The 27,492-nt window shown below is 45.8% G+C and overlaps 1 protein-coding gene across 5 annotated transcripts; it reads right to left on the reverse strand.

Moving 5' to 3' along the window:
• Positions 1 to 97: 97 nt before the first annotated feature.
• nhsl2 (NHS-like 2) lies at positions 98 to 27,322 on the reverse strand. 5 transcript variants are annotated; one of them, XM_061764434.1, is made up of 10 exons: positions 26,744 to 27,322; positions 12,259 to 12,584; positions 8,266 to 8,439; positions 7,214 to 7,412; positions 6,153 to 6,329; positions 5,045 to 6,077; positions 3,830 to 4,970; positions 3,469 to 3,766; positions 3,224 to 3,341; positions 98 to 2,795 (listed from the first exon to the last, which is right to left on the reverse strand). In XM_061764434.1, exons 1-10 carry the CDS (start codon positions 27,009 to 27,011, stop codon positions 2,495 to 2,497), a joined length of 4,035 nt encoding a protein of 1,344 aa, XP_061620418.1. In that variant the 5' UTR covers positions 27,012 to 27,322; the 3' UTR covers positions 98 to 2,494. The 5 variants fall into 5 exon arrangements, with proteins under 5 accessions (XP_061620418.1, XP_061620419.1, XP_061620420.1 ...); XM_061764435.1 differs by having other exon boundaries at positions 8,266 to 8,390; positions 12,333 to 12,584; positions 26,744 to 27,321; XM_061764436.1 differs by lacking the exon at positions 26,744 to 27,322 and adding an exon at positions 19,084 to 19,286.
• Positions 27,323 to 27,492: the final 170 nt, after the last annotated feature.

Here is a 27,492-nt window from a genome sequence, read left to right on the forward strand (position 1 = left end):
AGCTCCAAGTCCGCCCTTAGATCAATCAGGAGGTCCAAAATTGGAGTTTGACTTTCGGCCTTTCTGGAATGACGGCCAAACAAAAAAAAGACTAACATTGTTTTTACGCAAGAAAAATAATTTATTTATGATAGAATCACTTCATGGGCACTGGCGTGTTGGAATGTGGCGCTTATCCGGGCAGCTACACACCAAACCACTGGATGGGCCATGAGGGCATTTAATACATACATGGAATATTCCTTTAAATATGTCTTTTTTTCTCATAAGGAATAATAAAAAATAGAACTCCAATAAATGTTCTGTCTCTTTTGTCTTTTGTTGCTCGAAGCTCGACCCCCAACTGGTTATTGGGTGCTATTTTGCCGCATCTAGCGGTTGGATGGAGGACAGGAGGATCTTACAACAAGGCGTCATCAGCTTGAGTTGTGCGCAGCATGCTCGCGTCAAACGACCTAGAACTCAAAAGTACACAAATCGACGGACGGCACAACCTCGCTCTAAGATTATCTGAAGCATGACACGCACAGAGTGAAGAGAGGCCATCTTAACATGGCGCAAAGTATGCGTCCGCTTACTGTATAGTCAAGGGAATGAATCGATGGGAATCTTTCCTGATCGTATCAGAAAGCTTTTGTCAACATTGCTGCTCCAACTTCTGCTTTGCAGGTCCACAAACGAAACAACGTTTAAAAAGAGTGCTGCAATAAGGCAGCCGATCCTTGATATACAAGGCAAACAAATACAGTTGTACAAGATTTTTTTATCCACTAAATATTGAAAAAGAAAGCATCATTTGAGGAGTGGTCATAAGCAGCGATTTACGTCACGATGATGGCTGACTTAAGAGAAGAGTGTGTGGCGCCGCATCCTCCTGCCACCAGAGGGAGCTCTGACACAGTGGCGCACACAGAGGATGCCTCGAGGAAGTCAGTCCATCCTGTGATGCAACCTTCACGCACCCCCATTTGTGCCGTTGCGGACAAATTGCATGCACTGGGGCAGCCAATCGGGGGTCAAGAAGCGATCGACACGAGAGGTGGGCCCGGTTCTCCAAAAGGACCTTGGCTTTTCCCTTTTGGGGAAACGCGCGTTGGTCCACACACACACATGCATTCTTTCAAGCTTTCTTACCAAAATCCTTCTCTCACACACACACACACACACACACACACACACACACACACACACACACACACACACACACTACACACACTCAGGGCTCTATTTTCCTGACCGGTGTAAATCCTGCGCGGCTGGCGGCGCAACTCTGTACCGGAGATGGAATAGAATGGCGGATCTGAGTGTGGGCGGGCTGGGCTGCTGCGGGAACGTTTACAGCTGACATCACTCGCCGCCAATCAAAGCAGCTTCCCTCATTCCCTTTAAATGCGACGCAACTGACAGTCTCGACGGAGACACGGCGCCGTTCTCCGAGCGTCGGAAGACTGTTCGTAATCGCAGCGATCCGCGCGTGAGTGGAGCAGTGTCACTGCTCTGACCGCGGTGTGGGAACAGACAATGTGAGCGGATATCCTTATTAAATACAGAATGAGCTGGTGATAACCGCTGGCTACTTAAATATGTCCGCGGAGCTCAGTGTCTGTCTGCCTGCGCCCTGAGCAGTTCACCAAAATCGCATTAGACCGGCAGTTTACCTTGCATCAGGACTTCAGAACCCATCGACAGTTGCGCCGTCTACGAAAATAGAGCACTCACACTCTCTCGCGCTAAAACTCTCTCTCTCAGTCTCTCGGGCTCGCACGCACCCAAGCGCACACTGAAAGGTCCCCTCTGGTTTGTTTGGTGTGTTTATCCTTTGTTCCCGTCACTGGAGACCAAAACGACAAGCAGAAAAAGAAACCCCCGCCCCAAGCCTGCTTCATGCTCTCCATGCAGAAACTCCGCAGGCATGATGATGATTTGTGCGCACACGTACTCATGCCAACACACGCTCACACGCACACAGGCTCGTGCAGACCTTTCTGTTCTTTGTGTGTGTCCATCACATGTGGAGTGTCTTGTTTGTTGTCTGGAGATGTTCTTTGTACACAACACACTGTACATAATAGTGTATGTCCTACTGGCACAGAAGACACTGAACAAAGTGTGTGTAGGGTGGGAGGGGGAAAGAAAGGTCGGCTCCCTCTTGACATTGAAGAAAAGTGCTTTAGTTGATTTGTGGGCGTGTCCAAGTAGAATCTTACTTGGTATCAGGGAGAAAAGATAATCAACGCGTACCCTTCTATTGGTGATGTTTGTACATCCCTTTTCAGTACACTTGTCCATCCGGCATGCCGACCGAGGAAGTCGCTGGATTCCCTTTCTGCTGTTCCGCGCTCTTCCGGAGCTTCGACGGAGAACGACACGGCTCCAACCAAGCCGGGGACCATTTTGTCCAAAAGTGCGCTATGACGCGATTGGACGGTGCAAATGGTCAGCCAGCGGTTGGAGCCAAGCTGTTGGCTGCAAGCTCATCCGCACTGGAACGACCTCACTGATCGTTGACTTTGCCTTGGCCAGATTGGACCTCTCCCCCCTCACCGGAGAGCTCGGGGGCACGTCGCGCCAAGGGGTTTGTGCTTTTGAGAAGTTCGGCAGCGGACACCCTGGTCCCCACGCTGGAAGACTTGCTGCCCTTCTTCTGCAGCAGGGCCATGAAGTTCTCGTTGCGGGAGCTGGACCTCTGGCCGCCGCCCGTGGTGGGGTTCATCTGCTTGACCGGAGACGTCAGACTCTGGCGGCTTCCGAAGGAATCGGAAGGCTCCTTGCGACCCAGAACCTTTCGCTTGGACCTGACCAAGAACAACATTTACCATACATTGTCAAGAGTTCAAAAGTCTTAAAAAATTCATTTAACAACTAAAGACAAGGGTCCAGCTGCACCAACTCTTGCCCAATTATCTAATCTTCCACACACTAATAGTTTCTATTCTGCTTTCTCCATCTCATCTCAACCTTCCTTACTTTATTCCAAGCTATTTTCAGCATCACGCCGAAAAATGACCAGCTTCTGTTGCTAAGAGACGAGCGTCGTGTGCATGTGTGTGTGGTTGAATCGATATCTCTGTAAGGAAAGAAACGTGCGGACTGCGGCGAAAAGTAAGAAGTGGTGGTCGCTGCTGTAGCCGTTGCCAGGTAACCTCATTCTCTGCCTGCCTTGTCGCAAGTTTGTATTGAGCCAATAACGGTGCACGGGAAGTAACGGGCTGGTCAAACCCACCTGTGTATGATGGTGAACAGGTCTTCGGTGGTGTGTGTTGCAGGCGTGCTGGCCAGGAAGTCTTCATCCGTTTCCTCCACAATGTGAAGCACCGTTTTGTCACTGGCCACGCCATCATCTGAACAGAACATCGTGTCATCAAAATGACCCACGTTTCGTGTTTTTGTCACCCAAAACTCGGAAGGGAATGAGTAACTTGCTCGTTTTATCTTGGAGGACTTCATCTCTACATTCTATAAACATACCTGGCTCAATCCCCGTGGCGGCCCTTTTCTCTTCCAGCTCCGCTAGGGAGGAATCCAGCTGGGAAGAGTGAAGTGAAGACTCCGTCAAAGCGTCTGCTCCCAAGTGATTCTCATCTCGTGTTGACATTTCAGGACTTATGGGAATGTTTTCTGGGGGGAAAGGATCTCCGGGCGACGGAAGGCCCACCGGGCTGTCGGTCGGTGTGGTCTGGCGGTCTGTCCCGCTGTTTGTTGAGGAGTGGGCGGAGGAAGTAAGAAGAAGAAGGACGTTTGGTTTCTTGGGCACTGGGGGTGGAACCTGGAGAGAAATTTTTTTGAGGACATATTTCAAAACAACCAACGAGAAAGATGCTTTTCCCACCTTGGGTTTCTTTTTGTCAGAGAGCTCTGCCAGACAGGAGATTGTCATTCTTGAAGGAAGGGTCTTGCTCTTGTCCTGGAATTCCAGGGCCTCCTGATTACTGCAAGGAGAAGGGAGCGAGCCGCCGTCCTCTGGCCCGAGTTGAAGGCCGGCATCAAATTCCGGCTCTGACATGGGATCCTCCAGGAGAGGCTGGGGGTCTGGAAGGGGCGGGAGGTCAAAGAGGCACTGGTTATAGGTGGCGTGTGGGGTGGACATGGAATTATAATCTTGGATCACGGATGGATTTGAAAGACTTTGTGACTGAGCTTTTTTGGGTTTGGGTTTCTTCATGACTTTGTAAATGTTGCCCAGGGGAACGCGGCGGTCCACGGGCGACGCTGGGGGCGAGTCCAGGGTGAGGGTGGGCGTGGAGGACTGGGACTTCAGACGCAGGTTAAGGGGCCGTTTTGGAAGAGGGGGTTTGACAGAAACGGGCGGCTTGGGTTTAGGTAGGGTAGGAGGCGGGCTGGCGTCATCTTCGAAGTCTCTGCACTGCCGTTCTTCCTCGATGGTGTCCGACGCACCGTCCGGGCAGTCCTCGAGATCGCCTCGCGAGACCGAACGAAGCCGAATTGTTTTCAGCTCGTTCTGGGTGACCATCGGGAGGACCTGCGAAGAGTTGGGGCTAATTTTTCCAGGTTTTGCGGACGTGGACGTGTCCGAATGCCGCCTGCTGGCCTTTTGCTTTGGCTTGATTGACGACAGCTCCAGATGGGCATTCCCTGGCATCTCGAAGGATAATCTGGACCTGGCAACAGGATCCTTCGGCGACGGTAGCGAAGATTTTCTTTCGGGAATCTTTGGCCGCAACTTACATCCCATTGTCCCAGATGAGCCCACTCCCCCCGCACCTGCTGCCTGACTGAGCGGCACGGTAGGGGTGGGAGTTTCCGACTGACTGGAATAGCCACTTGACGGAGACATGAGTCCAGGGGGTTTGAAGGGCGAAGCGGGCTTGACATCCGTTTCCGTAAGGAGGTGCGAGGGTGACGTGGCTCTGGAGGTGGCGGGCGAGTTGAGCAGCGACTCTGAACTGCCTTTGACTTTCATACATTCAATCACAGTCGTACCCGTTGCAGTGCTGGAGCCCGATAAAGACCTGGAATAATGAGTAAAGGAAAGGTATGAGGGAAATGAAAATATCCAGAGCAACCAAGTCCAAAACAATCCTACCTGTAGGGGTCATTGCTCTTCCACTCTCCCAGCTGCCAGTGAGAGGGGAAAGTTGCTTCTGCCTCCCTTTCTGGCGCATGGACCTCCAGGTCGGGAGGTCCGGCGCAGCCTCCCTGGCCGAGCTCCCCTGATCTGGAGGTGGGCAAAAGGAAATCGGGCTGAAAGTCGGGGAAGTGGTCCCTGGGGATGTGCAGGCTCTTTGGCCGTCCATCCCGATGCAGACCGCCCTCGTGGTGGATCCTTCCCTTAGCCTGGTCGAGGTTCTTCATGAGAGAGACGCTCCTCACTGGAGGCGGTGGCTTGCGCTTGGACTTCTTGAGCGAGATGGACCGCGAGCGCAGGCACAAGCGTCCTTCAGCAGTGTAGTCCGACGCAGAAACAGAGATTGTGTCGGTGGTACTGGCACTGTCTTCTGAGCTCCCTCTGGGATAAAGGAGAGCGTAATTCTCACCGAGACCCAAAAAGTTATGATGCTGCCACTGGTGCTCTGAAGATGTCACATTCCCATTCCCTGTGGATGAAAGAGTCCCATCTGGTTGCTCTGTGCCAATCTCAGTAAAGCAAAAGGAGCCAGAGTCTGTGGGTGTGGAGAGAGAACGTTCCCGGAACTTGAACGCATTCGCCGCAGCTAAGGAGCGCGCGGACATCCCCCTGCCCCTGCCCCTCCCCGTCTCAACGCCACCAGCCCCACCTCTCCCGCCGTCCGCCGTGGCCCCCTCCGTCTCACTCCTCCTCTCCATCCCTGGCACGTTGTACCTCTGTCTCCCAGAAGTGTCCGACATGGTAGAGAAGGAAACAGACTGCGAGTTGCTCACTAACATCAGGCCTTCCTGAGCCCCACCTCCCGTGTGACCGATGACACTGTGTTGTTTGGGCGGAACTGCCGGGCCTTTCTTGGCAATATAATTGTAAGGCTCGTTCCAAGCCTCGGGAGAGAAGGTGGAGCCTTTCGGTCCGTTCCAGGTGCTGGAGGGAGTGTTGGAGCAAAGCAGGCCAGAGTGGTCCATGGTTCCTGGTTGGTCCAGGATGATATCTGTGAAGCAACAGCGATCGTGAAACTATTCATTAAAACAATCCACAAAAGTTGCTCTCTCTATTACGCGCACACCTGAAGGCGAGGCGGTCTCGAGGTTGGAGTATATCTTCCTCAGGGTGATGTTCTGGTGAGGGGTGTCCGTGACAGGCTCCAGGGAGCGGGGCTGGTGGAAGTGCTCCACTGGAGAGGGGGATGGGGAGACAGAGTGCTGCAGGAGGTCCACACCATGGAATTTACCTCCTCCTTCACCTGCAGACAAGATAGACTGATTGTCATCGAGGGTAATCTACCGGGAAGATTGATATTCTTTATTAAGAACAGGACAAACATTTATCTGTTTTATTACAAGAGAAACCTAAAGCTGGAACGGAACGCAGTGGAGTGCAGACCTCCGCCAAGGTGCAATGATCCAAAGCGTACTGTACTCTTATACTCCATTTAACAGCTCCTTCTCAACAAGCTGTAAAACAAAAAGGCCAAAATCATAGAGGTCGAACACGACCGCTTGCACCATTTAATTGGACATTGTCTGCCTTTAAGCTGTGAAAGGTGCGTAGAAAATGAATTGTCCTTGCATTTGCCTCTCCCTAAATCGCACATGGCTACAGTCGTCAGCCCGAATGGAGGAAGAAGCGCCGAGAGCGGACCAGCGACAAAACATTCTTTTATTACCTTCCATTCGCTGTTCTGTTCATCTCTTTTGGCCTTCTTGCCAACATTCAATCCTTCCACGTGCCGCTCGCTCACTTCCTCTTATTCTTCTGTCGCTCTGTTTTCGCTCCTTTTTTTTTTTTTTTTTTTTGGCCAAGAGGAAGAGTGGCGAGTTACCATGGCAACAGCAAGCTGGCTGCCAGTTACCTGTTCACTCGTGTACAGAAGTGGAAAGAAGGAGATTGTGTTCGACGGGGGAGAGAGAATAAATGCAATGCGCCAGCGTCAACAGACCGACCCTTAAGTCCAAAAACAAGTCCAGTGGTACCTTGACTGATAAATGCTCCAACTTACAAGTGCTCAGTTGATTTTATTTTACTGTGTGTTGGTAGCCAAACCTTGACTTAAGGCAGTGGCACCTTTTCCCCAAACAACACCCGTGTCCGCTACTTTCTACATAACATGCTCGCAGCTGGTCTTACTTGCTGTGATTGGAGCTGCCGTGCGTCTGCCAAGGTGCCAGCGAGGTTTCTCTGCGACGGGCGGTCCGGCGCTCCAGCCCGACGGGGGGCAATCGGACTCGCGGGGGGACGGAGAAGACGAGGGAGACGGGCTGGCCAGGGACCTCAGTCCGAAGACCGAGCTGGCGGTCTCATCTTCGTAGAGCTGCTTGGACGCCGGCTAGAGGAATGGATCAGATGGATTAGAGAAAGTCTTTCTTTTTTTAGGTTTTTCTTGTAAGAGGATACCAAATGATCGTCAAACGTCCTCTTTTTGATGCAGTGTCATTGCCAGTTACTGGGCAAACAGTATGACAGTCATTAAAACAGCCTAATTGGCTCTTCAAATACTTGTTCTGGGGAGGAAAAAAAAAAAAAAAAAAAAAGCCACGGGGGACAATCCCACAAACTTCCTTGGCTTCTGCAATTCTGGGAAGACTTACTATAAAGTTGAGTCTGTAGGAATTTCACCCAAAGGAGGGGCCTGCAGACTTACCTTCTGTCAAGAGGAATTTTGATCCAAGTCATCTCTTGGGACTCTTCAAGTCAAATTGAGATCAGCCCTATCAGGTGTGAACTTCAGAGCAATTTAAGAGGCGCAAGGAAAATCGGCGTGCCAGTGGAATTACCCCAGCGTCCGGGTTTCAGGACTCAGGAGTCCATTAGCTGTTATTATGGTCCCTAAATAATGTCCTGGTTAAGGAGATTTCACACGTGCTGGAAAGATACGAGTCACTCGGGTCATGTGCTATAAATTCCTAATGGAGATGTCACATTTCCATCAGAGAGACGCTCAAACATTTAGATAAAAGCCTTTTGAGAGTGTGAATGTGATGCGGCTCGGTGTGCGCTGCTTTCGTTTCATTGGATTTCGTACTGCGTTTATCAGGGGACCGTTCCATTAGAGTCAGTCAGCGTGAAAGGAGCAGCCGAGGACACCCCGGAGCCAGGCCTCTGTTGCGTTTTGTTGTTGTTGTTGTTGTTGCGGTGTTTCTATTCAAACAGGGTGACGCAATCCAATCGGCCGCCTTTACCAGAAAGATGAAGTCGGGCCGCTTGTTGCCGGGGGAGCCGAGCGAGGCGTCGTCGGAGTTCTGCGAGGGCGGATGGCGGAACGTCTGACCTGGCGGCTTGCCGTCGCACAGCTGCTCCTCAAAGTCTGCACACAGCGACAGCAAAGCAACGCAGCATGTGTTAGCATCAGATTCCTGCACACAAGAACCCAAACAAACAAACACAAACACACACACACACACACACACACACACACATCTAGCATCAGTTAAGCCTCACTTTAACGCCTTTAGTGTATTTTCAAGCCAGCCGCTTCTCATCTGTCACTCTTCTCCTTTTCCACTTTCCGTGTTACTCTTTCCTCTCCATAGCAGAGTCTCGCTGCACTCCTCTCTGCTCCTGCAGCTTAGAGTTAGATGACTCCCCCCAGGCCTTTGTAAACAGATTCCAAACCCCCCCCCCCCCCCCAGACCACCCCTTTGCTCCCCCTCCCACGAACACACTCCCCCTCACGATCCACCAGCCAATCCTTTCCCCCCAAAACATACTCCTGACCCAGTCTCCACTCATCCCTAAAGCCCCTCAGCACACACACAGTGAGGTATAGAGAACTGGGTTAAACTTGCTCCATATGGATTCCATACGAGTGGTGGTGTGGTTGCTAAGTGACAAGAGGGGGAGTGGGTAGAGGGGTGGGGTCGCTCTGGGGGGCACTTGAGACCGCTGAGTTGCCGTAAAGTTTTTTCATTAGTGACTGGAGGTGCTGAGGTTCATCTCAATGTGGCTTCAGTCTTCCAGGAAGCGGCAATGCATTGGCAAGTGGACGCATGCACACAGGCCATGTGTGCCAGTTGACATTTTGCGCTGTCGACAGTGTGAAATCTACCTCATTCTGTTCGGGGGAACTTAACGCTCAAGGGAGCAATGACAGTGAGACCTGTAGGGCGTGATTGGAAGGAACTGGAAACAGGAATCCAAACGTTTACTGCCACCGACATATATCGTCGTCAAGTACGTCCCCCCCCAAATGGGTAGGCGTAAAAGAGGGTCTCGTTCAGTCTGTCGATGAAATTTATGTTTTAAAAACCTGTAATGACTAACAGATCCTTGTAGATGGCGGCATTGCATCGCTTTGGATTTGAGATTAGCACAGTTTTTGAACAGAAGATAAAGATTAGGCAGTGAATCTCGGCTTGTCACGTCGATTATGAGGGAGAGAAATGCCAACACGTTGGAAGTCGGAAAGGTTTAGGCATCTGACACTCAAACAGATGTATATGTATGGTATTAACCGAGTTTGTGTGGCGGCATCTCGTCTAAAGTGTCCAAAAGAAGACGTACTTCATGGACTGAATGGCTCACGGCGTGTTTTATAGTTGCATATCTGTATAGAAATTATATTGCCATCAAAAAGCCCTCTTTCAATTTTATTTGTGTTGTTTTATCGTTTGAGGTGTCACTATTCTGTTTCTCTTCACAAAAAGCTGGTCAGAAGTCAGAAACCAACCCATGTTCTTCTGCTGATTACTAAAGAACAAAAAAAAGCTACAAACAATTTTTGTGTTCTGGTGAAAGAAGAGAGTCTTGTCTTTCTTTACGTAGATTCCGCTTTGAGTCTCAGAAAAGGTGAATGGTCTTCGTCTCATTTTTCCATATCACAAAAACCTGGCATTTGAACAAGGGGTGTCTAGACTTAACTTACTTCCACTGGCTGATTGCCATCACAAGGGGGCATGCCGTAAAGGTACAATGCTAAAAAAAATATATATATATATTTTTTAAGAAGACACTCAGACGTCACATACGTGCACATTATTAGCATCTCAACTTCAGTCGGTCAACAGTCAGCATGTGGAAGTGTGTGCGTGGAAGTGTGTGCGTGTACAGCGCACCCATTCGGTGACCCAAACATCCTCGATAATAATAAGCACCCGGGTGCTGTGGGTCACCCTTTGAGAGCCGCAGAGGGGAAATGGACACGAACAATGTCCGTCATTCATCTTTGTCTGCGTACACTTTGTGTGCACGCTTGGCTTAACTTGTTTATTGAGAGCATGTGGACGACACATACAGTATTTGTTTTGCATTGAACAAGCATGCTGGAATCACATTCACGTTTGAGTCCCTCACAGTCATTAGAATGACCCCAAAAAAAAAATAAAAAGACACAGAGACCCTATGTACAACGCGCGTCGCTAAAAAACCACAAAGCTTGTTCAGATTGCCATGATGCCAATTGTATAAATGCAGCTGGCACTGAGCGCTGGCATCGGTCGGGGGTGGCCGGGGTGATGGAATCACGGCCCAAAACGCCGGAGGACGACAGCCAGCTTCATAAATATGGACGAGCGAGAGCAGGATGAATATTTCGCAGTGGGAGACGTTTGAGTGTTGCATAACCACCACGGCCCCGCACCCACCAACAAACTAATGACTTCCTGAATCCATGTTGACATATTAGTGACCGTAGAGCTAGCAGATTATATTCATCATGCAAAATAAATTACTTGTATAAGTGATCATTTACCCGGAATATTAACAGTCACAACTACAATGAACTAAAGTGATAGAGACCAAGCCCTGCCACGAATCGCAATAATCTGGCCCCCCATAAAGTTTTAAAAGTGCCTATATATGCCAAAAGATGGCAGAAAATGCACTACCTTTGTCTAAATGAAGCTCCTCAATTCACTTCAACATTGTCCTCAACACAAGATGGCAGCAAATAACTATTTTTGTCAAAATGAAGCGCCTCAATTTACTTCAACATAGTTCCTTAACGCCAAGATGCCATCAAAGGACTATTTTTGTTTAAATGAAACACCTCAACATAGTTCCTGGACACCAAGATGCTACAGGATGGTGACAAAGCACCATATTTCACAAGGAAGCTCCTCAAGTCACTTCAACATAGTTCCTTCACATCAAGATGCCACAAGATGGGAGCCAAAATACTTTTACTGCTTTGTTGAGCACAAAAAAAAGTGAACAGATGTTTTTTTTGGGGGGGGGATGAATAACAGAAACATAACGGATAAGTTCCCCCAGAAATGTTTCAATGCTGAACCACAAATATGCAGTGGTAACTGTAGACTGCTAATCCTGCGGTTGTATTTATATACAGCGCAAGTCTGAGCTTTATAGTAATTTATTTTTTTCACTGATATAAATTTTGATTAAAATGTAGTTCAAAAAAATTGAGAAAATAAACATTTAGGCAGTCTCCCAGGATTTTCATATCATTTGCTCAATAACGGTAAAGACAGGGCCCACTGCATTTCCTTTTGAAAATCAGTTCAGTTTTACTGATGAGTATTTGAAATATTGGCATTTGTTATCCATAAAAAGGTCATAATTGTTTCTAAGAAAAAAAAAAAATTTCTAAATTATTTGTTTTCAAACTTTTCATGCTAAAATATCTTTACCGTTCGGTGTCCAAAATGAAGATTCATAATTTGCAACATGTTTTCTGAAGATGCTAATTACATTTTTGGATACATCAGATCTGCAATGCATTACGATAGTGTCAACACGAGTGGTGCAACAAGTAAATAGCTCACTTATCGGTCTTCCCATTCATCCTCCACTCGATCATACAGCCAAAGGCCAGTCGGACTGGTTGGTTGGAGGCAGAGGGCGAGAGAGCATGGGGAGAAGGAAAGAGAGCGCGAGCGAGAAAGCCAAAGAGGAGTAGCAGCAGCCTTATATAAAGCAGATTTACACCGTGAAAACCGCCGAAATAAAGACGAGTGACAGCCACTGACAAGTAACTTCAATGTCACTGGGCACTTTCAGAGCCTCCATGTTGGCACACACGCGCGCACACACCCTGTCAGAAGCTCCAATAACAACGCTGCATCATCTGCAGCGCCTCTGTCAGCCAACATGCGATATGCCGAAAAACACACACACATCCACACACTTACTGTTAAATGCAGCTGTACATATTCAATGTGTCGCATGTAAACACTCGCCTCAGCCTGAGCAACACGCATGCACGCGCACGCACACACCTTCCATCCGTCAAATCGTGCTCGCTCCTTCTCCATTCTCCGCGCGTCCATCCGCCCCGGCAGTCTGTCCGTACCTTGCAGCAGGCTCTGGAGGTTAAGCTGCGCCTGCTGGTGGAGCTCTTCGACACACTCGGGTCTGCTCCAGGAGCCAAACACGTTCACGCTCTGTTGCCATGGAGACCTGGAGTGGACCGCGCCGTTGCCGTGCTCGCCGCTTCCTCGCCGTCCTCCTCCGGCGTGGTTGTGGTGGTGGTTGCCTCCGTCGCTGCGGCTGCGACTGCTGCTGCCTCCGCGCCTGACGCTCTCCGCCTCGAGTCCTACGGTGGCTGCAGGAGGCGGGAGGATGTGATGGATGCAGTGGAGAGATGGAGAGGGAGGAGAGGGTGGGGAAATAAGATTATTGAGCGTGAGGAGGAGAGGCAGAGAACAAGGAGAGGAGGAGGAGACGCAGAGAGCAAAGTACATCAAATGCTCGGAATTTCCATAACTAATAGCCAGAGATTACATAACGCCGCTGCCGCGTGTTGTCAGGGAGAACAAGGAAGGAGGGAAGGAATGAAGGAAGGTGAGATCGGGGAGGGAGGCAGGGAGGGGAAGAGGTGTTTAATCGGAAGGAGATAGAAGAGGAAGGTCATCACAGCACACAAACAAACCAAAAAAAGATTAGACCAGAGGACCATGTGACCTGCTTGCTCTCCATCTTCTCATGGCTAACTTTGACTGTGTTTCTAATCACTGTTATAGTGGATGGATTGAGAGATTACGTCGGGTAACTCCCCACTGAAGAACATGTACAGTACTGACACATATACATTTGAACAAATAATTCTTAATGCGCCATCAGTGGTAGAATTAGTAAAGTTACATTCTTTTCTGAATACTTGATCTAGTTGTTGACAGTGGGGGGGGGGGGAAGATACAATAATGTTGTGATACCAAGGATCCTCCATTAGCTGACATTTTGCGATGCTGTTGCACCTTTTAAAGTACAGTGGCTATTTTGTCAACGCAGGACATATTGTCTCCTTTGGTAGGAAGGCATGCGGAGGCTGTTAATTAACACACGCACACACACACACACACACACAGTGGCCATATAGGCGTGAACGTGCGGTCTGGCTGCCTCAGTACTGCCCCCTGTTACAGAGCCAAGCGTACTGTCACTATGGACACCACTGGCTGCCTTTGGAGGCCTCAGAGTTCGTTCCCTTACACTTTCTTCATGGTTAAAAACATAATAGTAATAATAATCCTCCTCACCCTTGTCATTACCTATACGATGCATCAAAAATGAGGCAAGATTAATTATACTGAGCTTTCATGGATACGGCTGAATAGCGCAAGCCTAATTTCTTATGGTTAAGGTGAGTGGGGATTAAAAAAAAAAAATTGCTGCTTCCATTGTATAAAAGTATGACCACTATTCAATTCACACTAGTGCATTATAATGAAAGCCGCATCGCAATCAATTCCAAATACATTTTGGCGGAAATATTTCAAGTCTTTATGTTACATGTAATGATTATGGCGCAACTGTGAATGAAAAAAACTCAGGATTCATAAAACTGAATATTGTGAAAAAGTGTAAAGCTAATTTCCTAATTTACTTCAAAGACCAGCAATTCAGAGGTTTGCTGCGAGTAAAGTCATATTACAAGAAAGATATGAATTCCAGTCAGAAGATTTGACTGTTTTACAATAATTTGGCTTTTAGTATTTGCTTAACTTCAGAACTGAGAGAAAAATCAGCCGATTTTCTGCAGGGAACTTTAAAAAAATATATATAATAATAATTAAATCGATTAGGCTTATAGGTCAGGCACTAGTAATAATTAGTCAATTTAAAAAAATAAAAATGTATTCTCAGAATACAAAAATAGCTCTCCATTGTCAAAAAAAATAGGACTATTACTGGTATAATTTATCTTTTATTCCTCAACAAAGTTTTAATTGATGAGGTAATAAGGAGTAATTGCTTTAGTCCCCATATATGCCTATGCAATTTTTGTCTTAAATATGCATTTTTAATGTATTGCAAATAATTTGGTAGACCACCCCCCCCCAATGAATGGCTGGCAGACCTCCTCTTTGGGAACCACTGCACTACTACTGAACCATTTTAGCAACTGTTAAAATGTGCTAAGATGGCAGCGATGGGGAAGAAGGAAAAAAATAATAATAAATCGTCAGCTCCGTCTACTAGAGGAAGTGATGTCATGGACAAAATAGGGAGAGGGGACACAAGCGTTGCTTTATTTACACACGCTCCAAATCAAAGTTGCATAGGGGGCACAAAGCAATTTGGCGGCATGACTCCCAGCATGACTTCACCCTCTGAACGCCAACACAAGGAAGCGGTGACTTGTTTGTGTTGCTGATTTACAATGGAGCTCCAAATGGGCCATTATCATATTACGGCGCAGGCAGGACGCCGCACATCCTGTTGGCTTCGGCACACCTGAGGAGCCTCCTCACATCCCCGAGACGCCTGAAATTGGCTCATGTCAACGACACAACTGGCAACCCCCCGTAGACACCGAACACCGACGCCGGTTCCTACGTCGCCTCGCCGTACATTTCGCAGGACTGCCGTCGCTGCCTGCTCGGACGGTCTCGCAGGAGACCGTGACAGGAAACGGCGCTCTGTGGACTTCCTGCTCGCTTCCTGGAGATAAACGCCAACGGCCTCGACACGGCAGAGAAGGTTCATGTGGAAAGGACAAATGTCACCAAGTATACAAATTATGACGCGACAACTACGAGCGGAGTTGGTTTCAAGATTCTCTCGGCTAGCATTTCAGTCAACTTGATTCCTGACTGCTTTGTAGAGCTCAGCATACTACTGAGCATGCTGTGTGAAATTCTACATATGTGCCGTGCAGAGGTGGCAAAGGTACTCGCCAAAAAAATTTGTGTGATCCAGTTCAAGTATTTGTTTTCAACTGTAGGGAGTAAAAAGTGAAAAGAGGCCAGAAAATTAAATACATAATGAAGACACTCGCAAAGAGCATGGAGCAGACGTGGCAATTTTACGTGATTCAAGTTATTGTACTTGGTTACGTCGCACCACTGGTGCGTTGCTAGCATGCGACTTTCACGTGCGCGTTAAAAGTTATTTTTTTCTCGACGTGAAAACGATAAAAACGGCGGCTCTGCTGTTTGTGTGTATTGGCTATGCAGAAATGCTGCTGGATCGAAAACGATAACCACCACATTTTGACAGATCCAGCTTTCCATTACACACAGGAAACGATTAAGTCCAACCTTGTGGTGCAGCAGCAACAAATACAACAACGCTGTGCATGCATGTACGCCATTAGTGACACGCATGTGCAACTTGCATATTTCCATTTGGTGTCAACATTCCACTGCAACCCATTTGTGCTGTGAAATGGAAAAACTTCATGACCTAATTCCCCCCCCCTCACAAGAGTTCCAAATCCACACAACGGCTCCATCCAGACATCTCCAAACTAAACAAGAACTGTCCCAAACGTCACTCATTCCAAACAGACAATTTGAGTCTTATCCATCAGATTTTGCGTCCTGCATCATCAAAAGCAGCTCAGACAAACTTGTTGACACACCCCCGCGCTTCGTCGCCTCTCTTACCAGGCCTGGCCCACAAACGCTGCATTTCCGACTGCGCCCTAACGTGGCGGGAGAGCGGCAGAGGGGAGACGACGACGGCGACCAGGAAGAGGGCAAACACTGCTTTTCATTCCGACCGAGAAGAAGCGAGTGAAGGGAGGATGTTGCCGGGGGTTGCGCCTCAGCCTTTGTGCCTTTGTGTCTTCCTCCTCCTCCTCCTCCTCCCTCTAAATAGTGGTACCTCCACTTGCAAGTTTTTCCAGATAAGAGCCACATAACTTGCCTTACAACAGTCCGCTAGCTTCATGCTAACACCCAATGCAAAATACCATAGACAGCTAGCGTCGGTGCTGCGATAATCATAAACCTTTACACTAGTTACATTTGAACACAAGCAGAAGCAACACAGGCATCGATTCTTTATCCTCTGAAAAAATTAGTTGCACACTGTGTTTCACAATCAAATCTTTGTGTAGTATTTTTATGTTATACTGCCCCTCGGTGGCCATGGAGCACACATCAGGAACGATTATTTTAATAATCAATTTATCTGTCAATTTTTTTTTCAGTGAATCAGATAAAAAACAACATTTTTCAATGTCCATCCATTTAGTCAAAACAATATAAAGTGATTATGAATCAGTTACAAGTTTGGTCTGTAATGTGTCAGAAAATGGGCAAAAATGCTGATGATCGTTTTCCAATGTAAACGCAGTTGTTTGCAAATGTCTCATTTTGATTAAACACAGATAGTCTGCTTTCATGGAGGACTACAAAAATCAGACATTCCCTGTTGAGTAGCTGAAACCTCGAGGACCTGCACAATTTTAAGTTAAACAATGTCTCAAAACGATTTAATCAATTCACAGAACAAATTAAGTTCGTAATTGCCAATTCAGTTCAACATAGTTCCTTTACACCAGGATGGCACAAGATTGCAACAAAGCACTTTTTTTTGTCTAAACAAAGCTCCTCAATTCACTTCGACATAGTGTCTTGGCACCAAAATGCCACAAGATGCCAACAAAGCACTATTTTTGTCTCAATGAAACTTCTCAGCTTACCTCAGCTAGCTCCTTAGCACCAAGATGCCAAAATGATGGCAACAAAGCACTATTTTTGTCTGAAATGAAGCTCCTCACTTTACTTCAACATAGCTCCTTAGCACCAAGAGGCCACAAGATGGCAGCAAAGCACTATTTTTGTCTAAATGAACCTTCTCAACATAGTTCCTTGGCACAAAGATGCCAAAAGATGGCAGCAAAGCACTATTTTTGTCAAAATAAAGCTCATCAAATTACTTCAACATAGTTCCTTGGTACCAAGATGGTGCCAAAGTCATAATTGTCCAGTGAACCCTTACAATTGGAGCACGGAAATGAGGAACAAAAATTTCAGTCTTTAAAAAAAGCATTTAATTGCCTATAGATGCCACAAGGTGGCGGCAAAGCACTACTTACTGGACATCTAAATGAAATTCCTTGACTCACTGACTCTCCAATTGGGCGGACACCAATTGGCCACAGCATGCAGGATGCGATTGTTGTCGTCGTCGTGCGCTTTAGGACTGAGACGCCAAACATGTTCGTTATCAGCTGGTCCAGCGCCAGCCGCCATTCCGCTGACCTAGGGTTGCCGTGGCAACAGCAGCCGGAGGTGCACGCCTCCTTCTATGACAACTTTTTTCTCTTACTGCCTCACTCTTTGTACTCTGTCGCCGCTCCGTTCGGGATTACGTCATCATCATAATCATCACCATCACCACAGAGCGCATGAATGAGCGCGAGGCCCAATTTCAAAGTCAGCTGCGGTGTCCGATTGTCTCCGCGCCGCCATTTCTTGGCGCTCGTGTGATCTGCACGCACCGTTCGCGTCAAGGTCAAAAAGTGATTGGATGTCTCGTTTGCTTACACACACACGCGCTACATTTATTCCATATTATCTTAAGCTCCATGTACTAGTATACTCTCAATTCAGTGCACTAGAAGAACAACAAAAGCTCACTAGTAGACCAACTACATGTTACGAGAGGCAAAACTGTGTAGTATTTGACAACTGCGTGCAACTAGTGGCATGATTTAAGTCTACTTGTCACTTGCAGTACTAGTAGGGTGCATGTCAACAACAACACTATGCCAAGCTGTTTGAACATTAAATCAATATCCTACTAGTGCGCTGAATTCTCCGTGCACTAGTGCACTGTGCCCTCACTTGTCAACTCGGCACACCAGTAGAACAAGTGGGGTGCAATAGTAGAATGACGTTTTTTTCCACTATTGCCTTCCACGACGGAATGACATTTCTGTCAACTACACGGACTTCTACATGTGACTAGTGAGGCAAAATTGTGCACTACTTGACAACTCCATGCTACTAGTACTACTGGTTATATTATAAAATTCTACCAGCCGACACCTAGCGTTTCACGAGTGGTACTAGTAGCATGCACGTCAACTATTGCACGATTTTGCCTCACTTGTAACATGAAGTCGTTCTAGTAGTGCAGAAATGTTGTCCAATAGTCAGGCACGTGCACACATAGCCACTATGTGGTGCTCAAGCACCTGCCCTTATGTCCTGGATGAAAAAAGTGCCCTTTTCGCTGCAGCCCTTTTTTTTTTCTTCCAATCATTCATCAATATTCATCAATGAATATAAACAAAAATCTCATCTCTTTTGTTAATAGTTGTATTATTGACTGTATTAATTGTGTTAACAGAAATAAATGCAGACTACTGTGTTTTCTTAATCGTATGAATAATTTTGGCGATGGGTGCCCATTTTTTTTGGGCTTGTGCACCTGTCGGCAAAAATGCCTGTGCACGTGCCTGACAGTCATGGGGGGGGGACTGGATTGGACTGTCTTACTCGTCAGAACAAAGACCGTACTAGCACATCACTGGTATATCAAGGATATGGAATAAATGCTCAATGTGGCCCCTTCATTGACGCGGGCTGTCACCTTTGCATCGCGCGCGTGCAGCTCGATAATCACGCACACACACGCCTGCTTCGTTCTTGCCTCATCAGGCCAGCGGCAAAAGACTGACTGAGTGACCCGGTTCATTCCCGACGACGACAGGGTGAGACCAACCGCGGCGATTCCAAACGCGCACCTCCGATTAGTGCCAAAACGATGAAGTGGGGGGGGGGGAAAAGCCACACACACAAAAAAAAGTCAAGCTCGACACACTAGATAAGGATAGATATGCGCATAGATATATGCAAAAGTACCTGTTGCCGATTTGGGTCTGTGTCTCCCTTTGGGCCGCCTTTGTGGATTGCCCGTACTAGCCTTCCGGTCCCAAAACATCACGGACGCATTCCACGCCACACACGGAGGAAAGAAAGGCTGAAAGACGTGCGCGCGTGTGGCCCTCGTGTGTGTGTGTGATTGGGCGAGGAGGCGTCACATCTGCATCCCCGAGTGCGAGGATACGTGTGCGCGAATGAGGGCGAGCGAGGCAGACAGAAAGAGGCAGAGAGAGAGAGAGAGAGAGAGAGAGAGGCTGAGAGAGCGAGAGTGTGTGTGTGTGTCGGTATACCTCGCTTACGTGAGCTGTTGGCTAATCGTATATTGTGTGTGTTTGTGTGCGCGCGCGCCGGGTGTGTTGATTAGCATCCAGCCAGTCGCATCCGAGCATCCGCAGCTCAATTGATAAAAGAGCCAGGCCGGCGAGAGCCAATCAGAAGGCGGCGAGCGTGAGAGCGCTGGAAGGAGGCAGAGCGACAGTGAAGATGAGGAGGGGGGCGAGGTATTATGGGATGCCGAGAGAGAGAGGAACGCTGAGGAGGGACACGTCATTAGGTAAGCCTGCACGTTTTTAAAATGGACATCTGGGTCAGGTCATGCGTAAATGAGGTTTAAAAAAAAAAAAAAAAGATAATTTAATGATAAAATAATTCCTCCACAGTTTATTATGTATAACTTCATCATCATTTATTCACCAGTTGCTTGATCAAATAAAATGTGAAATGGACACTATGTATTTTTTCAAAATGTATTTTTCAAATTTGAATTCATTTATGTCATTAAATAACTAGTGAATTGCTTGATTAACCTAAGTCGTAGAAAATTCTAAAAATACATTTTGATGAAGCAGTTTTAGGGGGAAAAAATGTGCAAGTCATTGTTGATAATTAACCAAATTCTTTACTAAACTAAATTCATTGTTAAATATATACAGTTTTTATTATGCTCGATAACTAAATTATAATGGATTAACTAGTTGCTTAATTGTTTAATCTATATTATCAATCATTTATTTTACCTTATTTTTTCATGTCATTTAATGTAGATTAAATCAACTAACCAGTTTTTTTTAAATGGTATGAATGAATAAAAAAAATATATATTATTATTATTTATTTTTTTTTAAATCAAAACATACCTTTTAATTAACCATGAGGACAAAATAAATTCTAATCCATTACTCATTTATTTAATACAATACTTCAATGTATAAACATATTTATAATTTACTTAATCAATTAATGAACCATTATTAGGCAGGAAATATTAAATAACCACTTATTTAATAAAACGGTTCAATAAATTTTACTAATTTTTATTTGAAATTTTATTCTTCACAATAAATCAACTAGTCATTTAGTGAGATAAATGAATAAAAATAAATACAAAATGAACAAATGCTTTTTGATTGACTAATTTTAGGCAGAAAATACACGATTTAACCAACTGTTTAACAAAGTTAAATCTTAAATGTATAATTTGTTTTGTAAATAATAGTAAAATTGTGTAAATCTGCTGTCCTGCGCACTCAAATTTACCAGATATTTACAATATATACAACAATTGTATATAATGATATACAATTAGACCAAGTATAAACACCATGGGAATGTGTCCCACAGATGGACGTGCTCTGGCCCGAAATGTGCATATCAACCCAAAAGCAACAGCAAAAGCTGGTAACTGGGTGTCATTATGGACAGTGAAACGAGTACCGTACCGACACGGGTGAAAAGGCCACTCTGCCAGGAAGAAGACATTACTCTAAAAGAAACGTAAAAAAAAAAAAACATTACAGCTTGCAAAAAAACCATTTTTGGAGACATGTCATGTGGTCAGGCGCAACTTAAATTGAACTGTTTGGCCATGATGAACATGGTTACATTTGGAGGAAAACCGGGGAAGCTTGCAAGCCTGAGAACACCATCCCTACTGTGAAATACAGGGGGTGGCAGCATCAGGTTGCGGGGTTGTTTAGCAACAGATAGGACTGGTGCACGTCACAAAATAGATGAAATCATGAGGAAAGAACATGATGTGAAAATACTGTTACCTGGTTACATAGTTGCTTCAAGATAAAGTCAATGTTGGAGTGACCGTCGCAAAGCCCTGACCTCAATTCTATTGAAAACTGCAGACCCGAAAAGGCACGTGCGAGCAAGGCGGCCTTCAAACTTGGCTTGGTTACACCACTTCTGTCAGGAGGAATGGGCCAAAATTCCTGCCAACTATTGTGAGAAGCTTTTGAGATATCGAAATCCTGGCTAAATAAACGTAAAAGGAAATTTGACCTAAAATAGGAAAAGTTTAGTCCGAGCACATGGGTCTTCTGATAGTGTGTGTAAACTTCTGGTGTCAACTGTATTTCGCCTGCTCACATCAAACAATAATCAGCCTTTATGATCCAACCCTCAAAGTCAAGGATTCAATAAGGATAATTATATAAATAGTATATATATATTCATATCCAATAGCGTCTTAGCCTAAATCCTGACTACTCATGAATTTCAAAACAGTCACACATTCCTCATGTGCAGAGGGAACAGGTTAATCCCCGTGGAGCTGGCAGCTGAAAGCCAGTGGACACGCTGTTAGCTGCTCTTTGGGAAAAACAAAACGGGACCAGAAACAAATCTCCTTCTCCTTAAACGTGAAATCGACAATCAGAAGCCAAACATGCTCAAACAAAAAGTGTCCCTCTCCATTGAGAACGCAGCAAATGCGAACCCCATTCGCCAACATCACTGAGTCCTACCTGAGTGCTGCTCTTCATGCAGGCAAACAGAGTAAACAATGCAAAGCACAAAGGGACAGTGAATGCACAGTCACCGTCTCTCGCTCTCTCTCTCTCTCTCTCTCTGTGTACAGCGCATCGCAAATGGAGGGAAAAGTGAAGGAGAGGTTACGTTGGGGGGGGGGTGGCAGTTCTGTTTTTCTTCTGCATGCTTGATAATTGCAAGCAGACTTTTGTGGGCATTGGTGAAGAGGAGAGGAGGTGTTCGGGAGTGACATGACGAACTGAGCCACTGATTCTCAAGTGTGCTGGTACGCGGGCTCCCTCTCGTGGTATGCGACAGAATTACTGAATTAAATGTTCAAACTGTTCTTAATGTTAAAGTGGCTTCAACTTTTAATTTTTTTTAAATGTAGTACAGTATGTTTGTTAAGTACAGTTCAGTTGAATTTAACTTTTTGACTACAAAACATTTGCAATTAATCAGAAATGTTTTTGTCTCATTTATTTTTTAACGTCGATGTGCAATTTAAGTACAGTTCCCCCACTATACGTATATGGAAACGCACGCGGACACACACGCACAAATAGATGCTGACGCGTACACACAGACAGATGGACAATCACACACGCACAAGCCTGCGCAAACACACGTACACACAAAGACTGACACATGCACACAAATGGACAATTGCGCGTGTGCGCGCACACGCACACACACGCAATTGGACAACCGTACACACAAATATACACGCACACAAATTGACAAGCACGCACGCCACACAAAGAAGGACACATGCACACAAATACAACTGCGCGCCCACAACCACGCGCAGGCAAACCAACATACACACGCGCACACACACACACACAATTGGACAATCGTACACATCGACACACACACAAATGGACAAGTACGCACGCCACACAAAGACGGACACATACACACAAATACAAGTGCACACACACACACACACACAATTGGACAAGTGTACACACCAACACACACACAGACGCGTATGCATACCAACATACACAGACACACACAGAAACACACGCACAAACAAATGGACACAGGCATGCGCGCACACATGCACACAAATTGACATGGGCATACAAACACAAAAAAACACATTCGCACACACAGAGACCGACACATGCACACAAACACGCAGACTGACGTACATATACACACAAATGGACACACACGCCAAAATACACGCACAAATAGATGGACAGACACACTCACACTGATGGATGGACGCCCACACAAACATACTTAGAAACACACACATATGGACACACACAAGCACGCACACAGACTGAAACATGCACACACACTCCCCACAGTTGACTGACGTCCCCTCCATCGTGCATCATGAGGAAAACATCTGCTTTCGGGACAATTGGTCTCCTCTGGACCGCCGCGCCTCCCCTTCACGACCACCCTTCGCCCCTCCCTCCTTTTCATTCGACCGCCACGGGATTCTTCTCCCAATGAGATCATATAAACAGCAGCCTCATGACTGGTCCTCGTGTGTGTGTGTGTGTGTGTGTGCGCGTGTGTGTTACTGGCCGGAAAATACACACACACGCGCACACACTAAAGCAACGTTTCTGAAGCCAAAGAAAGTTCTCCACACGCACGGACGCACACTCTCTGCATTATATCACTTGTGTTACTCAAACCCTCAGATTCCTGAGGCGCCCGTTATTATTCGCAGTCTTCGTGACCTGTCGCTCCATCTTTGTTTTTCATATCAAATTGCAACAGGGGGAAGATGATCTGAATAATCACAGGTGGTCAATTTGCCAGTAAAGGATGGACGGAAGGTTTATAATTGCCTCAGTCGAGATGGCAGAAAAGCACTACTTTTATCTAATTGAAGCGCTTCAACTCATTTCAACACCATCCTCTGCACTAAGACACCACAAGATGGCGCCATCGTAATAATACAATTAAAAATACCCAAGTACAGGACAGATACCTGAAAAATTTACTTAATTACAATAGTACCGCGGTACTTTGTTACAAGCAAATAATATAAAAAGAAGAAAAAAACTGCTGGTGTGAAGGCGACTCACGTTATCGCACAGAGGTGACAGTGGAGGGGTGGGGGGTGGAGAAGAGACATGAAGGGGAGGAGCTGACAGGAAGCGCACTGAAGTGGGGAGGCTGACGTCGCCGTGGGAACCAGAGGAACGGGGGGGCTGAAGCTCAAGTCGCAATGGAAGCAGCCTGCAGACAGACACGGGAAGCTCCACGATCACGAGCCGCCGGAACTGCCGGGCCTCGGTCGGGGGGCCAACGCGGGGTCCTGATAAATGACTTTTCGGCCAAATTCCATTGAGGCGCAAAAACAACTGAATTTGCTTCCTGTTCACATTCTTGGGATGCTCACAGCAGGAATAGAGTCAGAAAAATGTGTGTGTGTCAAGGTTATAATTTTTTTTTTTTTTAATCAGTTTTAGTTTTTATTCATTTTTTCAGATTTCATATTCAATATTTTTATAGTTTTTTTTAGAGTGGATTTGCTATTGAAATGCTTACTTTTATTGATAGTTATTTTTTATTTTTATTTTTTAATTTAGGGTATTTACAATGAGTGACATTAAAAAAGGTCACACTTTTAAAATGTGTTCAATTAAAGCAAAAATGTTTGCCTTAAAAAAATAATCTGATGAATGCAATAAATTGATAGAGATGAAAACAAAGGACATATTCGCTATAACTTGTTTTAGTGTTTATTTCAGTTATCAAAATTGTTCTTTCAATTCTACTTTTGATTTTGTTTGCTTGTGTCAAAGTCCCGGTAAAGTAAAAATGTCTCTTAAATTGGAAAGACCACAGAGAAGAGTGTCATCGACAACCTACCAAATTTTAATCATTAAAATATGTGGTTAAGTCAGAATTCAAAAACATTATTAAAAAAATAAATAAAAAAAAGACCCCCTTCCCACCTTACTCTTCTGTGTGATGTGCACACACTCACAGCCGACAACGAGGCACTCTAAAGCAGCCCGAAGCACACGCTGGCTGTCAAGTCGGACTTTTTGGAAAAACAATTCCCGGCTCCTCACGCTTCTGTCTTTCTCTTTGTAACATGCGCACGCTCACCGGCAACGACGAGGCGCTCTAAAGCAGCCGAGCCAGTAGACTATCCAAAGGGAAGCTGCATTTTCCAGGGTTTTTGACATAACCTTGGTGTGTGAGCGTTGCTGTTAAGTTATGTCACCGTGTTGCATCTTTGTTTAGCAAGCAGGAGGCGAGTGCGGGAGGAGGAAGGTGTTGGACGAGTGAGACTAAAGATGATCCAATGATGATCTATCGATTACTTAACCGAGTGCATGTTCTGCCTACGCGACCCACTTTAGTGGGGCCCACACACACACACATTTTTTATTTTTATTTTTTAACAGCGCACAAGAGGAAAGTGAGGTGCTTTTCAATTCTCATGAACAGAAATGTACACGCACGCACACAAACGTCAACGTCTACGCCTGTAACTTATAAAGTGGACTATGTTTTCTTTTATCTCACTCTCTTTCCAGCGGTACATCTGGACTGAGTTTGGGGGGACTTTCTATTACTCTCTCTCACACAAAAACACACACACACACACACACACACACACACACACACACTTCCCGCTAAAACAGAAACATGCTTGCTGGTGGCTCAAGCGAGTGGAATTCTGAAACATCATACAGACGTCAGTGTTGGTGTAATACTGGCTAACGCAAAGATAATACAGTGAACACCCGCTATATTGTAGATTTTGTTTTTGTGAGTTTTTACAGGACAGGCAATTTTTTATTTTTTTTCTACAGTGCAGTACCAAGTTGTGCCACAACACGCAGAGGAGTACTGAGCTCCACTGGATATTTATGCAGCATAATTTAAAAAAAGAGAAGTAAAAATACATGCATGTGAGTAATGACATATGGTTTGCTGCAATATTTTGGTATTTAAATATACAATATTTTTATGTTCTTTTGTTGTACGTGTTGCTGCGCCACGTGTTTTAAAGTCACAGTTGTTTGAAGGTTCATTTTTAGCTGGAACATCTGTGCTAATTCATGTTAGCCTATCTATGGCGTTTCACATTATATATTAGTATAATGCTAGCAGACTTTCATACACCGTATGGCTTGGCTGAACATTTTGCTCTTTTAAAATATATCTATTTTTTTTTGTATGTGTCATTGATCCGTGTATGTTAAACTAGCATTTGTTTGAAGGTTTATAATCACCATAACGTTGATGCTAATTTCCACTCTGTTACGTTAGCATTAAGCTAGCAGACTTTTGATGAATATGGTTGCTTCGATCATTTTGCCATTTAAATATACAACTTTTAATCGTCTTTGGTTTTATATGTCAGCTGTACAATACACTTCAACTGGGAGTGACTGAGTGGTTGAGTTTGTACTTTAATTTTGAAAAGACAAATGACTTTAGCTTGCGTTGCCTCTTATTTGGAGAACTCTGCGAACGAGTGGAAAGTAGCTATACTTTTTTTTTTTTTTTTTTTAAGTATTTTAATACATTATAATGTTATTTCTCTATATCGCGTTTTCCCCCACTTATTGTGTGGATCTGCCCCGCGATAAACTGGGTTGGTTGTAAAAGCAAACAAATTGACACAGCTGACCTTGCAGGTGCATTCAATCAATCCAAATAACACACGCACTATTCTGAGGGAAATTGCAAGAAATATTTTTTTTAAAAACACACACACAAAAAACTAAGTGAGCTACAAAAAGGGAGTGCATTAACAGTATTCATTTGCTATGAATATTGATACTTGCATTTCCCGTTTGTCGGTTTTGCAGGTGATTTGACTCGTCGCCGCTCAAAAAATTAAGTTGCAAATGAACTTTTGGGCTTGTCGGTTAATTTGTACCTGTGTGCGGGCTTTTGCGGAGAATGTCGACCACCCGGCCCAGTCTGCCCTCCAGCGCGCCGGATCTGCGGCACACGGACGCCAGCTCGCCCTCCAGCTCCTCCAGGACGCCCAGCGAGTGTCGGGACAGGTCCGAAAGTTGGCGGAGCACCGAGGCCAGCGTGAAGGCGCACACGTCGGCCAGGTCCGCGAACAGCTCCGACGTCTTGACGCCGACGCCGGGCTTGCACAAATCCCTCGGCAGGACCGCACGCTTGCAGAAAGGCATCCTTGGATCGGTGCGGACCTGCGCGGACTGTACTTGCGCGATGATTCAAAGCAACAAAACTCCGCAGGTGGTCAGGTTATATCACCGTGCTCCGTCTGTTCCGTCTCCCCGTGGCTGGCGCACGGACGCATGCTCCGGAACGTCGGTGCTGGACAAGTCCGCTTGGGTTCGTTTCGGACTTCGCGTCGTGGGTCGTCATTGTCGAGCCTCCTCACTCGGCAGCCTTTCTCGCCGTTTTTTTTCTTCCCCTTTTATTTTTTTTGGGCCACAGAACATGTCGAACCTGTCCAAGTTCCGCTGTCTTTTCAAAATGAAAGCACAAACTCAACCACTTCCGTTTGAACTCAAGAGCGAACTACAATGGTGAACTTTATTATTTGCACGCATTGATGCATGGAGATGTGCTCGAAATCAACATTGGCTCGTATTATTTTGAAAACATTTGCCTAAAATAGTTTATCAAAGCGGATGCTGTACATCT

Source organism: Phyllopteryx taeniolatus, chromosome 23, assembly GCF_024500385.1.
Source record: "Phyllopteryx taeniolatus isolate TA_2022b chromosome 23, UOR_Ptae_1.2, whole genome shotgun sequence".
Taxonomy (NCBI): domain Eukaryota; kingdom Metazoa; phylum Chordata; class Actinopteri; order Syngnathiformes; family Syngnathidae; genus Phyllopteryx; species Phyllopteryx taeniolatus.

Bases quoted from the DNA above. Each gene is read 5' to 3' on its own strand.
- nhsl2 (XM_061764434.1), bottom strand. From the start codon at position 27,011: ATGCCTTTCTGCAAGCGTGCGGTCCTGCCGAGGGATTTGTGCAAGCCC. The intron at 12,585-26,743 runs GTACAAATTAAC...CGCCTCCTGCAG, and splicing joins CCGCAAAAGCCCGCACACAG to CCACCGTAGGACTCGAGGCG. The intron at 8,440-12,258 runs GTGTGTGCGTGC...TCTTGTGTGCAG, and splicing joins CACGATTTGACGGATGGAAG to GAATCTGATGCTAACACATG.